The 23,835-nt window shown below is 36.0% G+C and overlaps 2 protein-coding genes across 4 annotated transcripts in view; one reads left to right on the forward strand and one right to left on the reverse strand.

The window, feature by feature from the left end:
• Nucleotides 1-5,562, forward strand: part of LOC127426217 (CMP-N-acetylneuraminate-beta-galactosamide-alpha-2,3-sialyltransferase 2-like) — a 36,993-nt gene extending 31,431 nt beyond the window's left edge. The window contains exon 7 of the mRNA XM_051672883.1: nucleotides 869-5,562. Coding sequence (XP_051528843.1) covers nucleotides 869-1,036 — 168 coding nt within the window. The 3' untranslated portion in view covers nucleotides 1,037-5,562. The remainder of the gene's footprint in view (nucleotides 1-868) is intronic.
• Nucleotides 3,726-23,835, reverse strand: part of LOC127426176 (arf-GAP with SH3 domain, ANK repeat and PH domain-containing protein 2-like) — a 71,527-nt gene continuing 51,417 nt past the window's right edge. For all 3 annotated transcript variants that reach the window (XM_051672794.1, XM_051672795.1, XM_051672796.1), the window contains 14 exons: nucleotides 20,752-20,885; nucleotides 19,749-19,840; nucleotides 17,014-17,200; nucleotides 16,740-16,825; nucleotides 15,984-16,099; nucleotides 15,327-15,394; nucleotides 13,976-14,083; nucleotides 13,589-13,835; nucleotides 12,674-12,856; nucleotides 12,245-12,308; nucleotides 9,967-10,028; nucleotides 9,664-9,854; nucleotides 8,829-8,951; nucleotides 3,726-7,008 (listed from right to left, as the gene is read on the reverse strand). In XM_051672794.1, coding sequence (XP_051528754.1) covers nucleotides 6,934-7,008; nucleotides 8,829-8,951; nucleotides 9,664-9,854; nucleotides 9,967-10,028; nucleotides 12,245-12,308; nucleotides 12,674-12,856; nucleotides 13,589-13,835; nucleotides 13,976-14,083; nucleotides 15,327-15,394; nucleotides 15,984-16,099; nucleotides 16,740-16,825; nucleotides 17,014-17,200; nucleotides 19,749-19,840; nucleotides 20,752-20,885 — 1,736 coding nt within the window. In that variant the 3' untranslated portion in view covers nucleotides 3,726-6,933. The remainder of the gene's footprint in view (nucleotides 7,009-8,828; nucleotides 8,952-9,663; nucleotides 9,855-9,966; nucleotides 10,029-12,244; nucleotides 12,309-12,673; nucleotides 12,857-13,588; nucleotides 13,836-13,975; nucleotides 14,084-15,326; nucleotides 15,395-15,983; nucleotides 16,100-16,739; nucleotides 16,826-17,013; nucleotides 17,201-19,748; nucleotides 19,841-20,751; nucleotides 20,886-23,835) is intronic.

Genomic DNA, 23,835 nt, shown 5'->3' on the forward strand with positions numbered 1-23,835 from the left:
AGTAACTCAGATAACCACTCTGTACAATTGTAGTGATCAGAATAGCATCTTAGAATGCACAACATTTCGAACCTTGAGGCGGATGGGCTACAACAGCAGAAGACCACGTTGGGTTCCACTTCTGTCAGCCAAGAACAGAAAACTGAGGTTGCAGTGGGCCTACCATTTGTGTACCTCTTCAGAAATCCAGATTTGTCAGACCAGGCGATGTTTTTCCAATCGTCTACTGTCCAGTTTTGGTGAGCCTGTGCCCACTGCAGCCTCAGTCTCCTGTTCTAAACTGACAGTAGTGGTACCCAGAGGGGTCTTCTGCTGCTGCTGCCCATCCACCTCAATGTTCAATGTGTTGTGTGTTCAGAAATGCTTTTCTGCATAGCACTGTTGTAACACGTGTTTATTTGGGTTACTGTCACCTTCCTTGCCATTCTCCTCTGACCTCTGTCATTGACAAGCCGTTTTCGCCCACAGAAATGCCGCTCGCTGGATGTTTTTTGTTTTTCGGACCATTCTCTTTACACTCTAGAGACTGTTGTGTGTAAAAATCCCAGGAAATCAGCAGTTATTAAACAAGCCCATCTGGCACCAACAATCATGCCATAGTCCAAATCACTGAGATCACATTTTCCCCCATTCTGATAGTTGATGTGAACATTAACTGAAGCTCCTGACCCATATCTGCTTGATTTTATACATTACACTGATGCCACACGATTGACTGGTTAGATAATTGCATGAATAAATTGATGTACAGGTGTTCCTAATAAAGCGGCCCGGTGAGTGTACCAGGGTCACAGGGGTCTTCTTTAAATGTGTGTTGGACAGAGTTTCCTTTTCAAATGCCAATCATAAAGGTGTTTAATCCCACCAGGTGTCAGTGTTTGGATATGGGGCGGACCATCAAGGAAACTGGCACCACTATTGGGAGGACAACAGATACGCTGGTGCCTTTCGGAAGACAGGCGTCCACAATGCAGATTTCGAGACTGAGATAATCCAAAGGCTCAGCAAGGAGGGCAAAATTAAACTGTACAGATGAGCCTGTAATTGTGGCCTTTATTGACTAAGTAGTGCTTAAAGCCAGGACATGCACAACTGTTGGAAACCAAAGAGAGGAAGATCTGTGGTCCACCCTACCGTTAACTGACCACTATGAACTGCACTGAACCAAACCCATAGACATCAAGCTGGATCCTTAAAACCAAATGAACTCCTCCTGTTCTCTAACAGCATTTACTTGTCATGTGCCTGAAGAAAAAACACATTATGGAGTGGAGCTAGATGTTGCCTTCCACCCCAACTGGGCATTGAACACTGAAGAAAGCAAATAGTAAGCAGATCGGCTTGATCTGAGCATCTTCATATCTTGTTTTGTTCAGTTGGTACTGACTTGCCTTACACCGTGTCTGCACTGTAAGAGGTGACAAAACTGGATGGCTCCCATTGTAATCCACAAAGCTGACTACATTGTAAGCCACTGATGTTGATAATATTGGGAGTGATCTACTCGCTTGCGGTGTACATATGGTATTATAAAAAGCCAGTTTGCAGGGCATTAAAGCCTTTAAGTCAACATGAAGCAAAACCCACAAAACGATTTACTTCCGTAATTGTCCACTTTCAGATGCTTTTTAAGTCAGCTTGAAACAAAATTCCGTAATGTGAGAAAATTAGGAAGGGACTCATGGGCGTCACTTTGTTTTAAAAAGTGGTGGGGACATTTTTGGGGGGGGGGTGTTGTTGAATCACAAAGTGACGAAACTCATGAATATTAATTAAGTTCAGATAATGTCAAATAATCTTTTACTGTTTTGATAAATAATCATTCTTGATGACCAAATCAAGCATTCTAATAAATATTTCACATTATTAATTTGATAAGTTGATCTGCAACACTACTGTCAGTACTGGGATTTTGTTCTGGGAGTACCAGGTTCTAATCTGCCCTAATATAACTTTTAAATTTAGTATACTGCATCTGTATGTTGGTGGATGTATTATGAGCGCCCTTACAAAAATCGAGAGTTCATGGCAAATTTGAATGTTACATTTATATATCGCTTTTCTAGACACTCTAAGTGCTTTTCATAGTATAGGGGGACTCTTCTCAACCACCAGTATGCAGCATCCACCTGGATGATGCGACGGCAGCCATAGTGCGCCAGTATGCACACCAGCTATTGGTGGAGAGGAGAGGGTAGAGTGATAGAGCCAGTTCATGGAAGGGGATTATTAGGAGGCCATGATTGATAAGGGCCCATGGGGGGAATTTGGCCAGGACACAGGGGTACACCCCTACTCTTTATGAGAAGTGCTATGGGATTTTGCGGCTAGTTTGCCAGAACTATAGATTTTTTTGTAAGGGAGGGGACACATCTGTTTGCATTTTGCTTTGCGATTTAACTGGAAAGGAGAGAGAGATGCTCAGCGAATAGAGCCTGCTGTCACTCAGCGCCACCGATAACAGCCACAACGAGCACTCATAATAACATAAAAAATCAACTCTAGTGCTGGATCGCCACTTGTAATAACAAACACAAACGAAATAGAGACTTCTTTTGCATTAGACACTTACCTGACGAAAGCTATTTCAAAAAGTGGTGGGGACAAAATTGGCAAAGGCAAAAGTGGAAGGGTTATGTCGCACCCGTCCCACCCGTAAATGACGCCTATGCCACAGGGTTTCAGTTTATCTGTAGATAATAGATTAGACCTGGAAAAGTGGGCGTTTCATACCAAAATTTAAAATAAGTGGGCTTGGTAATGTCAGCGGAAAAGGAAATTAATTTCAGGAAACCCGTTTTAAGACCAGAAACGTTCAGTAAGAAAGTAAAAAGGGTCAATTTTGATTTCATGTTGACTTTCAAACTTAAACCTGCAGAGTGTGAAAGCCTTGAACTTTTGCTGTAGCTTCCAGTGAAATCTTTCAAAGTATCAAATGAGCAATGAAAATGTTTTTAACAGAAATCAGCATTATTATTGATTATTTTAGATATCACACCTCGCCTCTTATTTTATCCATGCTGTCATTTAAATCACTTAATGCACCAAAAAAAAAAAAAAACACATGCTGGATAATGTTTTTTTGTTTTATTTACACAGTCTAGATTTCACATTTCAACACACATTCTTCACTGTAGTGGAGAGTTTTCTATGGGAGCATTGGTAGTGTATGTGATATGTGTTTAATACCAATATGTACCTTTAGACCAAAGCTGTCCCTAGAGGCATCTGGTCTTTGTGGCCTTGAAATGACCCGTGACACTCGCACAACATATTTTGAATATAGCAAATGCTGTATTTTTATACATATTTCATTTATTAGCATTCGTTTCATTCTTTGACCCTGAATTATGATTGATCTCTGTATTTTTATAGTGGAAATTACTTGTGGTAAATGTTCTGTGGTTTTTCCCTTTTCAATCCAAGTGTGCATTATTGTAAACTTTTATAAGGACTGTGATAAGGCTTAAACTTGAACTGTAATTTTTGATGATGTTTGTTGCCATAGTGTTACAGTACATGTGCAGAGCTGTGATTTGTTCTGTCATTTTATGTCCTTGAATGTATTTTGGCTCCACATTTATTGCTTCATGTCAATCAATGGCGTTCATAGTGTTTTTAGGGATTTCGCTATGAATACTATGAAGATATCGTAACTAAAGTATTATCAATTTGAATTTGGACAAAACATGACATTAATGGAAAAAAAAACTGACAAAAAAAACTGACACGGAGGTGTTTTATTCCTCTGTTTAGAAACAGAACCAAAGCATAAACAATACAAATAAAATAATTGCATTTAAAAGTCACAGTTTAGAGTACTAGGACATTATTACAAATAAAAATATGTAATATTTGTTGCATAAATAAAAATACAGAAAAACTATTTTTAAAGCTATACTATGTAACTTTTGGCCCTCTAGCGGTTAAAATAAAACTGCATGCATCTTGCAGAAGAACATTGCTTTAGTTATGGTTCGGCTCTGCTCCTCTGCGCGGATGAATGTGGTTCGAGGCACCGGTGTACACATAAATACAGGAAATCTTATCAGAGCGAATGGACAAGTAAATAACGAAAGAAAGGAAAAGGCGGATATCCGAAAACATGTCACCTGAGCAGGAAAGTGCCATATCTTATGCTGTTGTTTTGACTTACTAGAAAAATTGATGTTTTGAAATAAATGACGTTACAAAAGTTAGGCAACATTTGTTAACATTAGACATAACGATTGATAGTCTGATAAGGTCAAACATTGTAATGTTTTTATAACCATGGTAGTAACTAATTTATAGATTGCCATTGTTACCAACCAGTGGTCAACATCATTTCAAGACTCACATGTCCTTGGCAAGCCTAGGACTAAAAGATTTATTTAAATTATTAAATTATTGACGTTATAAAGAAAAATACACACGTGCTAGCAAGTGAAAATTCTGCACCGATTACAGTATAATTACTGTATTTGCACAGACGTGTGTGTGATTACACAACTATACATAAACCATATAAATAAAATATCTTACCTGTTGAGTAAGAAAAAAGCCATTTTAAATCCTCTCAGATCTCGGAGTTGTCGCCACATCTAAAAAGCCAAGCCGATGTTGATTCGGGTTTTATTACGGACTCTGTCGCTTTCTCTTTTTGCTTGTAGACTCTGCTCTGTTCGTGGTTTCTTTGTTTTTACAACCGATGATTCCCTGGAGGTTTGTCGTTTTGAATGATCCATGGTTAGTTTTTATTGTTTGTTGTGACAACAAACTTTCAGCTTTAGCTACTCCCACCCCATACACGCGCTTCAGTAGCCGGAGCTTATTTTCTCTGTGTACGGATATGACATCAACACGTACGGGCGAATGACGTATGTATGCAATGTCCCGCGAAATCCGTCCTGACAGCTCTAAAATATAAATCATTATTATAAGTTTATCAAAGTGTATTTGGGTAAAGTGAAGACATGGTTTGGAAGATGGATTTTTGTAGCACTCTCTCATTAATAACATTTTATTTTTTATCAAAAAAAGTTACATAGTGTACTGTAGCTTTAATGGAGAGACAATTTAATATATCTCAATACTCTAATTTCCATTCAAGTTCATCAAATCTTTTCTTTTTGAAGGAAAAGCTGAAACATTACATATTCAACTTTTAATACATTAAGGTATATACATATATATGGTACTCTAATGCAAGTAGAAAAATAGAACACCACTTAAAATGGACGTATTATTTAAGAGTCCAGAATATTGAGCACTGACGTTCAACAAAAGCTGTGGCCAAATTACTTTTTTATTGTTTTGTTTACATCACACAAACTCAAAATGTGACCACAGATTTCATTTTCCCTGGGTTTCACATGGTTTGAGAAACATCTGCCACAACAAACTAGTAGTTCTCTATTCTCTAAGCACTTTAAGGAAGGTAAAGTATACATGTTAAAAGACTGTCCAGCTGAATGTGATATTTTTATCCTGTTGTAATGGGCAAATTGTGTGGCTTCATAGTATGCATGTCTTGTGAGAACCTGTGGTCTGTGTCTTCAATAAACCACTTACTTCACCATTTATTTGATCATTATTTCATTATGACTCTGAAATAAGAGAAACAAGCCATAAACGAGTGAATCTCACGATACCACATAGAACATGTCCAGGTCCTATTGTACCCCAAATACAAAAGAAAGGACAAATTATTTTTTGCATACTGAAATGAAGGCTAGTTTTATTACCATTAATAATTTAATATTTTCCCCCAAAATTCTCATCACTATAATGTAAAAAAAAACAAAAAAAAAAAACAGTTGTATGCATTGCTGTAATTTAACACAAAACTTAAAATGACTGTGTGTAATATACTATATATATATATATATATATATATATATATATATATATATATATATGTATATAGTAAATTGTAAAGTATGTTAATTATACTTTGTTTATTCGAAAACATTCTGTTTTAAAAAAAAATTTAAAAACAAATAATTGGACTGTATTTCAGTGATAGAGTAACAAATATGTTTAATAGTAATGAGTATAATGAGAAGTGATAAAATCTAATGAGAATTGTGAGTGAAATGTGATTTTTCTTTCTTTTTTTTTTTTTTTTAACAAAATATGGTTTCTAATTTTTTATTTTAATTTTGGAGTAAAATATGACCAAGGCATGCACAAAAAAAATGGCTATTTTAAATGCCTATTTTTATCTTTAAAAAAATATATATATATATATATATATATATTATGCATTTCAATTTCAATTTCATTGTACTGGGTAGTCTTGATTATTGGGTTACCTTTACCCCATCCCCTCAGAATCTACGCCCCTGATTCATTCATTCGTTCTTCATTTGTTTTCAAAATAAATTACATTTACTAATTAACCCTGTTGCAGAGAGTTGTGCTTTAATGACGTTCTTATTGTAACCATTTCTTATTTGAATAACTACACAAACTTAGCATTGCAATTTTAAGGAAGGTATTTAAAAAAAATACCTATTTATATTCTCAATACAATTCTGTGGATCACAAATGATCATTCACATTTCAGTTGAACTAAACACAGATGGCATGCTTCTCATGCTGTCTTTATTTCAACATAGTTTTTAGGAGAGTAGGATCATGATAAATAGGACTCTGGGAGGGTTCAGTTAGGCTGGGCTGTCTATTTAATATCCTCAGAGGATGGCATGAGGCATGATTCTCATGTTTGAGGGGCCTGAACAACCACAAACTATGAAAAGTTTTGTGCACAGCACAACTTGTTCCACATTGCAAATCTCCCTCAGTGCTCTTGAAAGGCCGGTGGCCGCTGCTTTGTTATGCTGATTATTCATTACCGCTGGTTCTGTGGGTAGACTTCAAATCCCATTTTCCCAGGGTGTTTTGGCAGTATAGTCGACCGTGGTATGATTTCAGTTTCTTTGGTCGGCCTCAATCAGAGAGCAAAGAGACAAATGATACTGGAAATAAGCCAGTTTTGTCTGGCTGTCCCTCGATGTAGCCGTGCTGAAAGGGAGATATTATTGGCTCTGGTTAAAGTCATCAAAAAAAGGCCCTCAGAAGGATAATGTAAAATTCAATTATGTAAGGGGGTGGTGCATAACAACATGTAATTAGAAAATAATGTTATAAGCGAAGGCTGTGAGCTTTCTGGACAAACAACAATGAAACGAAAGCTGAACATGTTGCTCGGTTTGAGGAATGCGCTATACAAATAAAAATGAAAAAAAAAAAGATGAGAGGTTTTTAAAATAGGATACAATTCACTATTCATTTTACTTTCAAAGCTTTTTCCTCTAAGCTAAATCTGTGCTAACTTCAGATTAAGTTTGTAATTTCTGTGCCACAAGTGTCACCAAACGTATGGAGCTAGAACAATGACTGGAGAATTTGTTCATTTGAATTCTACACATGTGACAATTACCAAAACTGAAGATCTTTTTGTGGCATATTTTATAAGTGTGTATTATTTGTATTTGTATTTATTTATATATTTATTTTTTAAAGGTGGAATTAGCTGTAAATATTCAGGTTATAAAATTACAGGTTCAAATTTTCAGATTAACCCTTAAATGCACACCCCCTTAAACGAGGACCTCATTTCATCCCCTGCACCTCATCCATTTTTAAGTGTAAGTGAAAGTGTATAGGGTCTTTAGAGAACCTAGGTATGTAATTGTGTCTATTTTTCTTTCTTTCTTTAATTTATTTTTTATTTTTTTGCACTTCCATTAATTATATTTTTATGATTATTTCATATCTATATACGTTTACTATCACATGATTTATTTATTTGTTTTTTTACAAGAGAAATGAGTACTATATTCATACAAATAAATAATATATCACGTTGAGTTTCTGCGCAAAAATGGTGAATTATCAGTATCCCATATGCGCATACTCATACATGCATGCTATTTTTTACTCAAGGTGGTGCTGTTGTTTCAGTGACTGACTTGATTTACATTTGACATTGCTATTTGATGAAGAAGCAACGTGAAAGTAAACTATAGCAAGTAAAACACACGAACAGTACTAGACTATTGTCATTTGGGTGTACTACTGAAATTATATAAATTGTGCATTTATTTATACTCAATAAGTGCCTGAGAAAATACTTGTGTAGCTTGTACATAGCTTATGTGTATCATATGTGTAGCTCAGTATTTGTTTGACAGCCAGTTTCAGTGTGAAAGTAATGAATCCTGTTCTGGACTTGTTCTGATTTGTTGCATTATCTCTTTCGTATATATGAAAAATAAAACATAACAATTATTATATTATTTTCTAATTGTCTTGAAAATATTTTGAATATTTGACACTATCTGGGCATTTCACCAAAGTTGTTTTGAGAAAAATGTTGAAAAGATAAAGACTATTGTGCAACGAGCAGCCCAATTTATATCTGAAAAAAATCCTGATATATATCGATAATCATCTAGAAAATCTTCCGATTATCGATGTGTGAAAAAGTGACTGATTTTCTACATAGCTGTGCTAGCTTTTCTCACATAATAAAATTTGAATTGAAATTCCTATTTATTTATATGGTATTAAGTTGTTGTATTTAGTCAGATAGTGTACAGTCAACCAGTCATTAACGCAAAATAAACCCCTTCTTGGTCCTGATCACCCTGTCGGAGTTTATTTTGCGATATTGTCCTGCTGACTGTACATTATCCCTTACTTGCGTAATTGCACAAACTACGTAGTACATCTAAAACACCATAAACATGAATGAAAATGAAGAAAATTACTCAATGGCTTTCCTTGTAATAGCTTAATTGTTCTTTAGTTGACTCAAATGTGTAAATCCCGATACTCACCCACCAATCAGCATCTTCCTCCCTAAGTACCACCAGAACTTCGCCTTCATTAAAGGTGAGCTCATCGTGATGATCAGCCACACAGTCATACATGGCTTTAACACGCCTCAGCTTCAACTTCATCTACAGGTAAGAGGACAACACAGGAGGTTGTAAAAACCATAATTTGGCTTTTAACAAATGTTGATGTTTTTAAAGCTGTCATTATTTGTTGATGGGTAACCACAAGTATGAGGAACATTTCCAGGAACACCTACATCACGCTGTGAATTTCCAACAGCCAAGAATACTGGCCGAAAAATAACATTCCTTCAGACTCTGCAGAGAAGACCAGCTTAAACCAGCATGAACACAAGACTGGTTTAAGCTGGTTTGAAGTTAGACTAGCTGATAGACCAGCATAGAGAAGCAAAACTTGCTGGTTATGAAGCCTGGTGGGGGTACCAGCAAAACTTGCAATTTATGCTGGTGGTTCTCCTGACAGCATTGAGATTAAATGCAAAACAAATGGAGAAGTTTCCTGTTTTCTGAGAAAAAGACCCTAGTAACCTCATGTGTCTCCTCTAGAGTTTCAGAAGAGATATCAACAATGTCACAAACTCTGCTCAGATTTGCCAAGTGTTTAAAGTCCGAAGTCTCAAATATTTATCATAAAATTTTGTCTGTGTCTACTTTTGTTTCCCCTAAGGAACTTCAGGTGAAACATCTGAGAGAATTTTTAATTTTTGAAAGTTACATTTCTTTCTCCTATCCCTGCTTACAAGACTTTAAGTAAGCCATCTTCAGCTAAACTTATGCTCGTCATGAATGGATTACAGTAGCTTGCTGTTCTCACCAGAGTTTTTCTGGGCAGTGGATGAGGAACAGCATAGCAAGATGAAGAGGAGCTTCCGTTAGCCTCCAGGCTGAACGAGCGTGGGGAGGTTGGGGAGCGGGCAGGGGTGTGCCGCCCAGCACTGCTGACAGGCTGTGGTGTTTGGTACAGGAAGTAAGACGAGCTGCTCTCCCCATCCGCTTGAAATCCTCCTGAGATTACAGTCATGACATATGACATAACAAAAAGACACAGAGCCATGATCTGCAAAACATATTAACAGACAACCACATGCAGAGATATCTGATGAATGAAAGCATTCACCTCGTTCTGGCAGCTCAGATAAAGAGTTTAGAGTGGACATGCCGTATTTGGGAGACCCTGAGCTGAAATGGAAAAGTCTGATAAGTAACAATACAGTAAACTAACTGTAATTATACACCAACAGAGTATACTATAGTGTAGTGTATTGTTTTGTAAATAAACAATGCAGTAAAATGTAAAACTGTAATCATGATGGTGTAGCCTTGTGGTCTGTTTCAGATCTAGATTGGTTGTAGCTGGGTTCATTTCTATGGCCTTTTTTATCAGCATCAATAATTTATGTTAAAACTGATATGAATGTATAATGGAAAGTGCATATCTTAGGCCCTGTAACTGGTCACCATTCTTTTTTTTCACAATTTTTAATCACTTTTCAGGTCACACTTTATATTAGATGTCCTTAACTACTATGTACTAACATATAATACATACAAGACTATGTATTTACTGTGTAACTATATGTTGTTCTGCAAAATTCCCCCATTTATTGCTACTGAGGTTGAGGTACGGGTAGGGTTAAGGTTAGGATTAGGGGTTAAGAGTTAGTTTCTGGGGTAAGTGTTGAGTTAGGGGTAAAGTTAACAGTGTAACTACAAATGTAATTAAATGCAAGTACTTTAAATGTAATTACAATGCAACAACATGTATGTACATAATAAGTACATTGTATTAAATGGTTAAGTACATAGTAGTTAAGGCCACCTAATATAAAGTGGGTCCCACTTTTCTATTCATTTTAACCCTATAAGAGCGTGTATCAAGTATGATACACAAAGTTTGGCAGCTCCTGTTCAAGATGATGAGCCAAACAACCTATGGTTTGTAAGTTTCACATGTTTATGGCACCATCTAGTGGTTATTTGTGAAAAAGTGATTTCAGTGTTTATATAGATCTATTTAAAATGGCTGCACACTTGCGTGAAAAGTGACTCTTGTGTTGGGATAAATGATAGCTTATTTTAATAAAGTAAAAGTGACAGTAATGATTTTATTGTAACTGATATTAAAATGAGTATTTGCTGAATATACGCAACTTGTGCTTTTGTTAAAATTTTGTTTATTATTTTATTGAAAACCCCCTTTTGAAATCCACGTATCAAATATGATACAACAGGCTTTTGAGGTATATCTCTCAAGCAACATTACATTCCACCACCTCAAAAAACAAAAACAAAAAAATCACAGAGCTATGAAAATGGTGACATATTCATTTTATAAGATATATTTAAAATGTGAACTAATATTTTTTGTGTATTTTCATATATGCAGCCTGCTTTGTCATTATAAAGATCTCATTATTTTACATTACAAGCTATTGTGATGTCATCTTACCATAAGTTCATGAGATCCAGTGTAAAAGTTTCACAATTTCCCTTTTTTTAAATGTCAGTATGGTGTTTGGTGCATAAAATGCATATGATAAAAACTGTTTATTGAAAAAAGAATATTTTATTCATATTGTATTTGATGTGTAATTTTCTGTTAAAGCAGCTTTGAAACATTGTGTGTTGTGAAAAGTGCTATACAAATAAAAATGTCTTGACTTGCTGAATTGAATTGTGATACATTTCAATCCATATTTATAGACAAAGGAGAGGAAATTGTCATGGCCAAACTCTCAAACATTTGTATCTCTAAAAAGCCCAGGGAGTCCTCTGATAATACCCCAAGATTTACCACTGTAGCATGTACGGGCTAATAAAAAAATTTAAATAACAAATGTCCTACACAAAAATTAATTGCAAATATGATACATACATTTTTTTTTTTTTTTTTTTTTTTTTGTGCTGATTTAAAAAAAAAAAAAAAAACTTTTTTAATAGTTTTTCTAATGGTACTAAAAAGAGTTTCATGACAAAAACAAAAAAAAATTCTGACAATTCTTTTATATATCAGGCTTTACAGGGTTAAATAAATGGTCTTGCCATGTGACAAATACAGTTTTAAAAGTACAAATATTCAATGTGGTCTCTCAAATAATATGAGGTCATAAAAGCAAAGTGTTTTTGCATGCATAATAATTATAATATAATTAGCAAAATAGTTTCAGATGACATATAGCATGTCACACAGCAGGATGTCAACTTCCTAAAAGTATTTCCTGGTACAAGGGGGTGCGCACTTGAGCAATGCATTTTACATTGGATAAAAGCATCTGCTTGATGGATACTTGCTTGCTTATGCTTGAAATGTAAACATGCTGTTGTTTTTGTGGTATTGGAGCAAATAACCAGGAGAGGTCAGCATTTGTGGCTACAACAGCAACCCAAGAACTTACAAACACTTCTGGAAAGGTGAGTCTGGACCACCGAAGCTTCTCTGACCTGCAGGCACACCATAATCTGTAAACAGAAAATATAAGGACATAGAAAGTATACTTTAATAACAACACATTCTGACAAATTAAAAATTTTCACATACAAAAAAAACACCTTTGACTAATGAATTTCCATGACTTTTGAAAATAATTTTTATAGAGAGTAATTTCTGGCCAATCAAATATTTTAGAGCTGAGCATAACTGGAAAAATTACATTCACTATAAACAATTTATACGATTTTTACAATTGTATTAATTTCCATGACTTCTCCAAGTCTGGAAATCAAAGTTTTAAGATTCCGATATTTCAAGGTTTTCTATAACCATGGAACCCTGTGTCTAGCATGGGCATTCTAAAATTCAAGGGCATGTCAGAATTTGCTCATACCTGTTTGTCCTTGCCGTGTAGAGTGGGGGCTGGGAGATACCTGAGGGGCGGGCTCAGAGTAGGTGCGCTTGTGACGGATGATAAGGGGGGGAGGAGGGGTTCGTTTCTTAATGCTGCTCACTTCATGGGATGTCAAGCCATCAGGTGAGCTCATAGGAGGTGGAGGAGGAGGGACGTTTGGAGCTGGAAAGGACATGAGGAGTGTAAACAAGATGGCAGTGAAAAAAGTCAAGACAAGCCCAGAAGGGAGGAGCTGAGACAAGACTAGATTAGACAAAAAGAGAGGAAATGGGAAGAGCCGATGTGAGACGAGAAGAGAGGATCCTAGACAAGATGAGAAGAGAAGCGACGATAAAAGACACGAACAGATGAGAAGAGAGAATCTGAGGCGAGAAGAGATTAGACTAGGAGAAAAGAAGAGATGAGATGAAAAAAGCCAAGAGAAGTGATGAGACGAAAAAAGAAGAGCCGAGTTGAGAAAAGAAGACACAAGACGAGACTTAAAAAAGCTGAGACAAAAATACGTAGAAGAGAAGAGACAGGAAAACAAGAAAAGAGACAAGACAAGAAGAGTCAAGAGAGACTAAGAAGAGAAGAGATTAGACACAAAAAAAAAAGAGACAAAATGGGAAGAGCTGAGGCGAGACGAAATTAAACTAGAAGAGAGGATCCGAGGCAAGATACAATTGTACAAGATGAGACAAGAACAGAAAAGAAGAAAAAAGAGAACAGTCGAAGAGAGATTAGATGAAAAGAACCAAGAGAAGAGAAGACACTAGAAGAGAATTGATGAGAAGAGACAAGAAGAGAGGATCCAAGGTGAGATGAGACGAGAACGAGACGTGAACAGACGAGAACGAGACGAGAAGTGATGTGAACAGAAGAGAAGAAGAGAAGAGAGAGAGGTTTTCTCACCTTTGACTCTGGGTGGAAGTGGTGGTGCGGGCGATGAAGGGGGTGGTGGAGGTGGACTGTCCAGACTCCTTGTCTGAGAGCTGGGACTGGCATACACCTCCCTGCGGTTTTCCCCCCGGGCCATTGCCAGCCTCCGACCCACATTGAACAGCCCCCCTCCAGCACCTCCTCCTCCACCCTGAGAGACGGAGTTACTGTGATACAGGCTAAACGGCCGTCCTAAACGCTCCTTCTTCACCGGACCGAGCTACAAATTCAGCAAAGGAAGCATCACTGTTATACCTCAATTTTACACCTACAACGCCTTTTTCTATTGCCACTTAATGCAAGTCTGTTATATTAGTTATTGGTGGTGTAGTTAGCTTGTTTTGGAACACAGCATGTCACCTTGTCATCCAGGTCGTCATCACTTTCATAAAGGTCATCCTGCCGTAGTCTCCACTCATATTCCACGTGCACATGCATGTTGAACTGGTTGTTTTGAGATTGGTGGATCTGATAATAATGCATCACATGACTTAATGAGTAGTTAATAAGTAATGAGTTTACATGTACTGTGCAATAAAATACTGGTAACTATCAAAAACCAACTCATTCTAAAACGTTTTTATATAAGAATCAATAAACCAACAATGCAACGTCTAAACGTCAAAAGCACTTCTTCTGTTAAAACTTATTTGACTTAGTAGTAAAATTAGTAGAGCTGTAAAGTTGTTTAAAGCTTTGCGGTCATTTTAGGGTTTTAGGGTTTACAGCGGTACGTCGTCATTGCAATGAAGTTGCAAAATTGGATATAATTTTACACAGGAAACGTTAGTAAGCGCTTTTATCACACTAAAATCATGTTAACACCATGCATATTGTTTATGTCTTGTGGCTATACTTTTGAAACAGTGGGCATTTTTCTTTCTTTATTTTCTTTTTTATCCCCTTTTCTCCCAATTTGGAATGCCCAATTCCCACTACTTAGTAGGTCCTCGTGGTGGCACGGTTACTCACCTCAATCCGGGTGGCAGAGGACAAGTCTCAGTTGCCTCCGCTTCTAAGACAGTCAGTCCACGCATCTTGTCACGTGGCTCGCTGTGCATGACACCGCGGAGACTCACAGCATGTGGAGGCTCATGCTACTCTCCGCGATCCACGCACAACTTACCACGCGCCCTATTGAGACTGAGAACCACTAGTCGTGACCACGAGGAGGTTACCCCATGTGACTCTACCCTTCCTAGCAACTGGGCCAATTTGGTTGCTTAGGAGACCTGGCTGGAGTCACTCAGCACACCCTGGATTCGAACTTGTGACTCCACAGCATCAATACCCGCTGAGCTACCCAGGCCCCCTAAAAGAGTGGGCATTTTAACGTTTATGGATTGGCCCCCATTCATTTCCATTGTAAGTGCCTTACTGTAACCCACCTTTTGCTTTTTTTAAGAAAAGGAGGGACGTCAAAATTAATTTTTGTAATAATCAACATTATTCCACAAATGCTGTCGATTGAGCTTAATTTATATTGAACCCGGAATATTCCTTTAAAGGTGTTTAGATTAGTTTTTCATGTTAGTTGATTCATTGGTTCACAATATTGTTTACAATGGAAGCACTAAGATTTAATATTACTCCGAAAATGTTTGGCCTCCCTCAAGTTTCCTTATGGATAATTTGGCCCCCCGAAAGTAAGTAGCTGAAGAGCCCTGGTTCAAAGAGTTATGACTAAAAGCTTGAATGTTCTTTGACTCACCAGCTCCTCACACAGCGTATGTTTCAGTCTGCGAGCCATGTCTAGTCCCGTCTCTCCATTGTCATTCTCTATCACAGAACATCAATTATCATCAGCACAATTATCTTCCTGCCTGCAGTGTAATTTACTTCTCCTGATGAGCCAACAGCTTAACCAGCCTTCAGAAGACTGGACAGAACAAGGCATCTAATTTAATAATGACTAATAAGGAATCATGCTACATATTCTGTATAAAAGACCATGCAACATTAGTAAATAAGGAGAAAAAAACAAACAAAGCTTAAGTGTGTAATTTCAGTGCAACTAGTGTCACCAAACAGAATTGCAAAAATAATGACCGTTTCAAACAGGTTTCCAACCAAATGGTTGGAAAACAGACAGTCCCGCTCCAAACTAACACCACTGGTCAGGGCGGGCTGAGATGAAATTTCAACATCGAAAAAAAAACCTTACTTTAATTGAAAACATTTGGCTGGCTATGTTTTTCTGTCCCACTTAGTTATTTATCTGCTAAAGTAACTTAAGAAGAGATTTATTTATATGTGTCAATTTGTGATCGCAGAATAAAAAACTCATTCTCAAGGGTTAAGTAACTCAAAACAATCATGTCTGTGTTGGTTTTACGGTTTGAAGGGAAGAGTTGAGGGTCTGACTCACTGATATGTGTGTTGGCCTTGGCTCTGAGCAGAAGTTTAAGGCACTCAGTCTTATTGTGCAGACAACAGTAATGCAAAGCTGTGTTCCCTTTCGCAGTCTGCGCGTCCACATTATTACTGAAACAGAAGACAAGAACGAAAGGCAATTATGACATAAATATCTGACTCTGTTAAAAGGCTAATAGCTTTCTCTACTGACTCTCTACTTCTCATTCTCATTTTCACATGCAAATTTCCCTCAAAGTCAAAATAAAGTTCAGACTGGAGTTGACTAGAGCACTAATAGCTCGTTAAGATAGACGTCCCACGAGAACATTAGCCTCCTCTAAAATGTTCCAGCTGTTGTTGGATATCCTCCATTTGCTATATTACATGTTCCAGTATACCTAAACAGCTGACCTCACCCTCTCCAAAACAACTTTTTAACTGACTGCAGAGTGAGTTGTGTGACTGATACAATATTTATATTCAATTAAGGATATGTGCAGGCAGCAAGGATTTTGAAAAGTAGATTTTTACATTTTTTAAAGAAAATGTGAGTGATGCTTGCTTGTGCAAAACTCTCCACCATGACCCTGGGGTATTGTGGGTCATTGCCAGGGCATTGCTTTATGGTTTCTAAGGTGCTCTGAGTGCTTTTTAGTGCATTGATATGCAGTTGCTAGGGTGTTCTGGGTAGTTGCTAGGGTGTTTCTAGTTGGTTTCATATCACACAAGCTTTCAAAAATAACAATACCGATGATAATTCTTCATTTACCAGTTGTGGAACAGGAAGTCAGCCACATGCAGTGATGTCCTGTCAGCCAATAGGACAGCTAGGTGTAGTGCAGTTTCCCCCTTTTCCTGTCTCGACAAAATAAGAAGTCAAAACAATAATATATTATATGTCAAAGGAAAGATCCTAGATCTACAAGAAGCAGGGGAAAATCTCCAAGTACTTTACCAAGAATTAGCAAGACGTGTGTGTGTGTGTGTGTGTGTGTGTGTGTGTATGTGTGTGTGTGTATGTGTGTGCGTGTATGTTTGCTGACCTGTAGGGGGCAGGGCAGAGTCAGGCTGAGGTCCATCCTCTCAGAGTATAGTTGTAACAGGCTGAAAATGTCCCGACTGCGTACAGCATCCTGCAGATATTTGCGCTTTGTTTCTGGCGAGCCGCTACTACGGTGAGCAAACTGCCACTCCGTATACTTTGAGAGTATGAAGTCCTTACGTATTGTCCTGCACAAACACACAAACATTTGCATACATATATTTGAGGGGACTTAACCCTTTAAGTTCTAAAGGTGTTTTTAAAGATTTCCTGTTTCAGTGTCATACCCCAAATTAAAGGCTTATAACTTGAGAAAAAAAACAAACAAAAAAACAAGGAGGGTCAAGTGTTTGGTATCATTGTAAAGAAAACTTTTCAGTTTTTTTAATGATATAGATTGATATATTCTGAGACTCTCAGTCTAAGAAACTGCTGAAAAATCACAAAAGAAATTGAGCCAAAAATTAACTTTTTTCTTATTTTTCTGATCTGACATTATATATCTCTGGGTGTTAATAAGGTGGCTCAGAAATAATTTTTTTGTTTTGTTGCCATTCATGTCAACTGTATCTGAGAAACATTTTGTGTTGATACGATAAAGCAATCAAAAGTTATAGCATTACAAAAATAATTTATACTTGTGTACAAAAACGCCTCCAAGTGTCCAAAAGCCATCTCCTGGTGCCATCTTCTGGTGGCCATGTGTAACATTGTGCTTCGTGTGGATTATTTAATGATCTATGCATCTGATTACCTTGTGTTCAGGCATGTTTGAAAGATAATCTAAGTAATGGTATGTAATATTTTATGTTCCGTTTATTTTTTGTGAAGTTATAAGTGAAAATGCGACATATAAGCAACACCAACAAAATTGTCAAGGACATATACTTCGCTATTACTCGCTATATTTTTGTCTGTAAGTACAACAAATAGTTAATAGCTAGTTGTATTCTACTCTTTGAGAGCTTTCTAACAACATATGACACATGGCTATATGATGAGTTTGATGTTTTTACTGATTACAATAATATGTGCAGTGCAGTTGTTTTTCTTAAATTATCAAAACAGAACACTTCTGATTAGTCTGCACATTTCAAAGCACTAGTTCAGCTTTGGTAATAATGCCTGCATGCATTATAAAGTAGAGCTTCTAAGCTTTCAAACGATACCTATTTTGAGTTGGTGAAGACTGTATTTACTAATTTTTTCTTCTTCTCATGGGCACTCAGTAAATTTAGTCTTTGTGTCATCTTGGACTTACACTGACACCTAGCGGCTTGGATGCATCATTTAAAATCAATAGTTTTGTTTCAGATGCCATTGTAGAAATTTAGTATACACAGTCAGCCATGATTACTTAAATCAATGAGTAAAAGTGTCAAATAACAGGACGGATACTGAGATTAAGCGAGTGGTTTTCGGCTGGTCATGTGATTCTAACATGGCAGCCCCCATGAGGGGACCCTCTCCATGTAGAATAAAACAGCTTTTATAAGCTTACTGATATGACTGGAGTCTTCATTTTAATGTGAGTGGTCATGATTTCCTACATATATTGCAAAATTACAATTAATGTCTTTAGGAGTTAAACTTTTTTAATGAGGAATAAATTACTTTGTGCACCTTTAACTTTCACATCCATTGTTCTATAATCTAATATACAGTAACTGCAATAGAATAACCCTAAAATACAAATTTTGGCAGCTATACATATGAATTAAGAGTTTACTTAGTTTTTTTATGAAGTTCATTTTATTATTGTTTTCAAATTTGTCCCCCTCGAGAAAAGCAACACCTGACACACGTTTTCGAACGTACAAATTCCCCAAATCCATATTTCAAGACATGAATATGTTTAAATGAATGCATTTTAATGGCAGCGTGAAACAAAAAATCTCTGATACAGATAAAATGTGTTTGTTTTGCTTTTTATAGAGTAAAATTGGGAAAAAGATATCTTTTCAAGACCATAAACTCTGCATAATCCACAGATGGTGAGATATCATGGTGAGTTCCCACCCTTTTTGACTAATGAAATTCCATGTTTTTTCCATGACCTTTCCAGGCGTTAGTACGGATGCAGGTTTTAAAAAATAATTTGGATTCAGACCAATTCGCTTTATTCGGCAATTCGTTTTGACCCATAATTTACTTAAAAGGTTCTCTCACAAATCAAACATAACTATGGCTTGCAAGCAAGTTTTAGGGGCTGTTTACATTTTCTATAGAAATTCCCATGACTTTTGAGATTTGATCAATTGTCGTGACTTTTCCAGGCCAGAAATCACAATTTTAAAATTCCCTGATATTTCCAGGTTTTCCATGACCCTGAACCCTCTAGCTAATTAATGATTAATTAATGATGAATGAGGCAACTAGCGAAACTTCAGTGAAGACAACACCTTACACCTGAGTTGAATGCTTTAACATCACCATACACTGTGTGAATATCTACAATATTTAAGATGTAAGTGTTGAACTGAGGTTGGCTAACGGGCTAAAGCTAGCGGCAACACATCACATGCATTTAAAATGTCACTTCCTTCAGCTGAAAAACAGCGAATTCTTCCGTGTAGAAAGAAAAAGTAATAAGTGTTCCATTTGAGACAATTCTACCCTTTGCACATACTGTAGTACATAATTTGAGACCCAACTCTGAATTCAAGGACACTGAGAGCCACAGGGACACAGCTGACTGCAATTTGAAGAACAATTACAGGGCTGCTCATCACTCACATGTCACTCTCTGCTGACGGCTTCACAGAGGGACTGGGGAGATTGGCCTCCACGATTTCATTAAAACCTGAATTCCCCACGTTTTTCGCCAACTAAAGAGGAAACAAGAGAGAAACAGTCATAAATCTGTGGTTAGTGGTTAAGAACATGAGAAACGGCTGAAATGTGAAACTGTCAAGAGAGGGAAACTCAGTTGACTTATTAATAATGCCTAGAGAAGCTGCCAGCAATTTACAAAAATTCATTAGGAAGCAGAACCTTCTTCGGTAAACAGTGAGGGGGATTTCAAGAATGAATTGTGTCCGCTGATGAGTAATTTATTTGCATGTGCTGTCTGTGGTTTTAGTACAATATTTACTAAAATGAATTAGACAAATCAGGTAACAGCACAAACATGGCCAAAAATATTGTGCAGAACCCAATTTCCGATCTTGTGGATGATGATTTTGTTGTGTATAATGCAGTGATCTTGCATACTGCACTTAGCTGTATAGCATCACTCCACCACTGTGTTCCACCTGAATCAACTCTTTCATGAAATAGTTCACCAAAAATTAAAAAGTAATTTGAATTTTTTTCTTCCGGAGAACTCAAAGGTACATAATTTGTAGCAGAATGTCCAAGCTGCTCTTTTCCATATACAGTAGTAGTTTCAGAGAATAATGACACACAAAAAGTAACCATATGACTTCAGAAGATAAAGAATATAGTGCACAAGTTATACTTCAATTATGCTTTAAGGTGTTTTTTTTTTTGTTTGTTTGTTTGTTTGTTTTTATTTTTGGAGCTTGACAGCCAATGGTCCCCATCCACATTTATTGTATGGGAAAGAGCAGCTCGTACATTCAACTACACTTCTCCTTTGGCGCACCACTGGGGCAAGAAAGTTATACCGGTCAGGATAAACTGGATTACGGGTGGTTAGTGAATAAGACGCAGGTTTTTGTGGAAATACGGCATGCAAAAGTGGTGCCACTGCGTGGTGAATTCTGTAAAACCTCACCAGCAACTCCGAAGTGGCCAGTTTGTCCAGAGAAAGTGACTGAATACGTGAATAGTGTACACCCATCTCCCGATGGATACCTGAGCACTCTATACACGTCAGTATTCCCAGGTTTACAGAGATCCAAGACGGATCTGAGGGCAGTAAAAAGAGAAACAATTTTTTTTTATCATGACAGTTTGACAGCAGTAAATAACTAGGGTAAACCAAGGTTAATTATTAAGAATTTATTGCCTGACGTGCTAGATTACCCATTTTACACCCCATGTGTAATTGTCAGACAAGTATTATTTGTTGACACATTGCATTTAGTACCAGGTGGGAACTACGATTTTCTGTCTTAAAACTAAAAACCAATAACGGGCCTCATAAATGTTATTGTATTGTTAGTCTAGTTTTAACCTGGTCCTGCCTCAGTGATCTCATTCACTAGCACATTGTCAAGTTGCTTTTCACAAGCGTTATAGAAGCTGCAACTAAAGCAAACCATAAACATTTCTTAGAGGAAACATGCCAATAAACCCTACTACCCTCATTTGGTTTTAATTTAATTAAACTGGCTTTCAAAGAAGCATAAACAGAGAACACATATCCAAAGCATCTGTTTGCTGTGACTGTTTAGTTTCCTTTCTAATTCTTTTTTGGTCAAATTTCATTGTTAGAATAAATAAGATTGACGTAAATCGCAAGCCCTTTTGACATTTAATCCCGTGAATAGGAATTATAGATATCTACAGTCAATTTTTTACTAGTTAATTTGCTAATTCTTGATATTAGCAAAGGAATTAATACAAATTATAATTCTTTATATCAGTAATTAAGTTTGCACTTGTAAAAACGTTAATTCTCGATATCAAAAATGTTATTTTAGAATAATAAAAATTCACATTGGAGCATAACTTTGTTTTCTATAGTAAGACCTTTGATATTAGAGCAAAGATGTACTGCAGAAATTTTATTCTTAATGAGAATTTAAAAAATGTTTTCCTGTAAATACATCTAAAAATCCTAAAGAACAAGATAAATTTAGTTGAGCAGCAAAATTTAATAAGATATTTTTATGCTTTTTTTTTTCAGAGAATGTATTTTTACAGTGAAGTGTATTTTATTTTTTACTTTATTTATATATTTAGAGTGAAAACTAGTGAAAAAATCTACCAGTGCTGAAGAAGTAATCCAAAGTATTTAGATTACGTTACTGACCTTGATTAATCTAAAAAAAATACGTTACAAATGACATTTTACAGCATATATTCTGTAATCTGTAGCTGAATAGTTTTTAAAAGTAACTCTCCCAACCCTGTTTACAGATATAAAAATAAAATAGCATTTTGACATTGTAATTCAATTGTTGATATCAGGAATAGTTATTTTTCCTAGTAACAATTATTGATATCATAAAAATATAATTTTTACTAGTAAGAAGTACATAGCTGATATGTGAAATTGGGATTTCAACTAGTAAGTAATTATTTATACATATCTGTAATTGCATTTTGAATAACAGATATTTGTGAAATTCTACTAGTGAAAATGCAGTTACAGATATTATTCATTATGTTTTTTTACTAGTTTCATTTTTTATACAGAATGGGTAATTCTGCGAGTAATGATGAAGGCTACGTTGGTTAGCATTTCTTGTCAAAATACCCTAACTGCATAAAAAACATTGACAAGGCATGTAATCGTGTATTTATTGGATTATCTATCAATGCGTTTCTAACTATTTCTTGTTAAGCTGTAAAAACAAGATGTATCTCCTCTATTAAGCTCCCAAGGGAAAGTTCCTCAGTGACATCATATCCACCTTTTCACCTTTAAATGTTTTCCAATTGAATAGACTAAATATTCAATTAAACAAATTAAAATAAAATGCAAAGTAATCTCTTCAGTAATCAAAATACTGAATATAACTGTATTCTGATTACCAGCTATTTAAATTGTAACTATAGTAGAATACAATTACTAATATTTAGTATTTTAAATACGTAATCCTCTGTTACATGTTTTCAGTAACTCCCCAATCCTGTCTGTAAATGTATTTCAACATGTTAGATATCATGTTAGATAGGTATTTTAGATATCTGGAAATAGATTTAAGATATCAACAAATTGAAGAGTAATTAAAGATATCTTAAAAGGCTTTCTTACTAATAACAATCACATTGCAGATATCTGAAATTATTATTGCCACTGTAGTGACAATCAATTTACAGATATTAAAATTTGTACTAGTTGTAATTCAGTAGTTTATATCCGGAATGGACATTTGCACTAGTTAACATTTTTACTATTGTTGATATGTGAAATGGAATATCAGCTAGTAACAAATTAATTATCTGTAATTGTGTTTTGAATAGGAGTGAATGGCAGATAATTGTGAAATTCTACTAGTGAAAATGCAATTACAGATAACAAGAATTATGTTTTTTTACCCGTTGAAATTCTATTTTTTATATCAAGAATTACAAATTTTATTAGTGCAAATGTAATTAATTATATCAAAAATCAGCACTTTTACAAGTAGTAATTCCCTTCCTAATATCTATAATTCATATCCTGAACATGATTAAATGTCTGGAAGATGTCTGGGAGAGTTCTTAAGGTGCTACCCTTTCAAAAAGTACACACACACACACACACACATATATATATATATATATATATACACTGGCGGCCAAAAGTTTGGAATAATGTATAGATTTTGCTCTTATGGAAAGAAATTGGTACTTTTATTCACCAAAGTGGCATTCAACTGATCACAATGTATAGTCAGGACATTAATAAAGTGAAAAATTACTATTACAATTTGAAAAAAATGTTTTTACTAAAACTACTTCAAAGAGTTCTCATCAAAAAATCCTCCACATGCAGCAATGACAGCTTTGCAGATCCTTGGCATTCTAGCTGTCAGTTTGTCCAGATACTCAGGTGACATTTCACCCCACACTTCCTGTAGCACTTGCCATAGATGTGGCTGTCTTGTCGGGCACTTCTCACGCACCTTACAGTCTAGCTGATCTCACAAAAGCTCAATGGGGTTAAGATCCATAACACTCTTTTCCAATTATCTGTTGTCCAATG

Source organism: Myxocyprinus asiaticus, chromosome 35 (assembly GCF_019703515.2).
Source record: "Myxocyprinus asiaticus isolate MX2 ecotype Aquarium Trade chromosome 35, UBuf_Myxa_2, whole genome shotgun sequence".
Lineage (NCBI taxonomy): Eukaryota > Metazoa > Chordata > Actinopteri > Cypriniformes > Catostomidae > Myxocyprinus > Myxocyprinus asiaticus.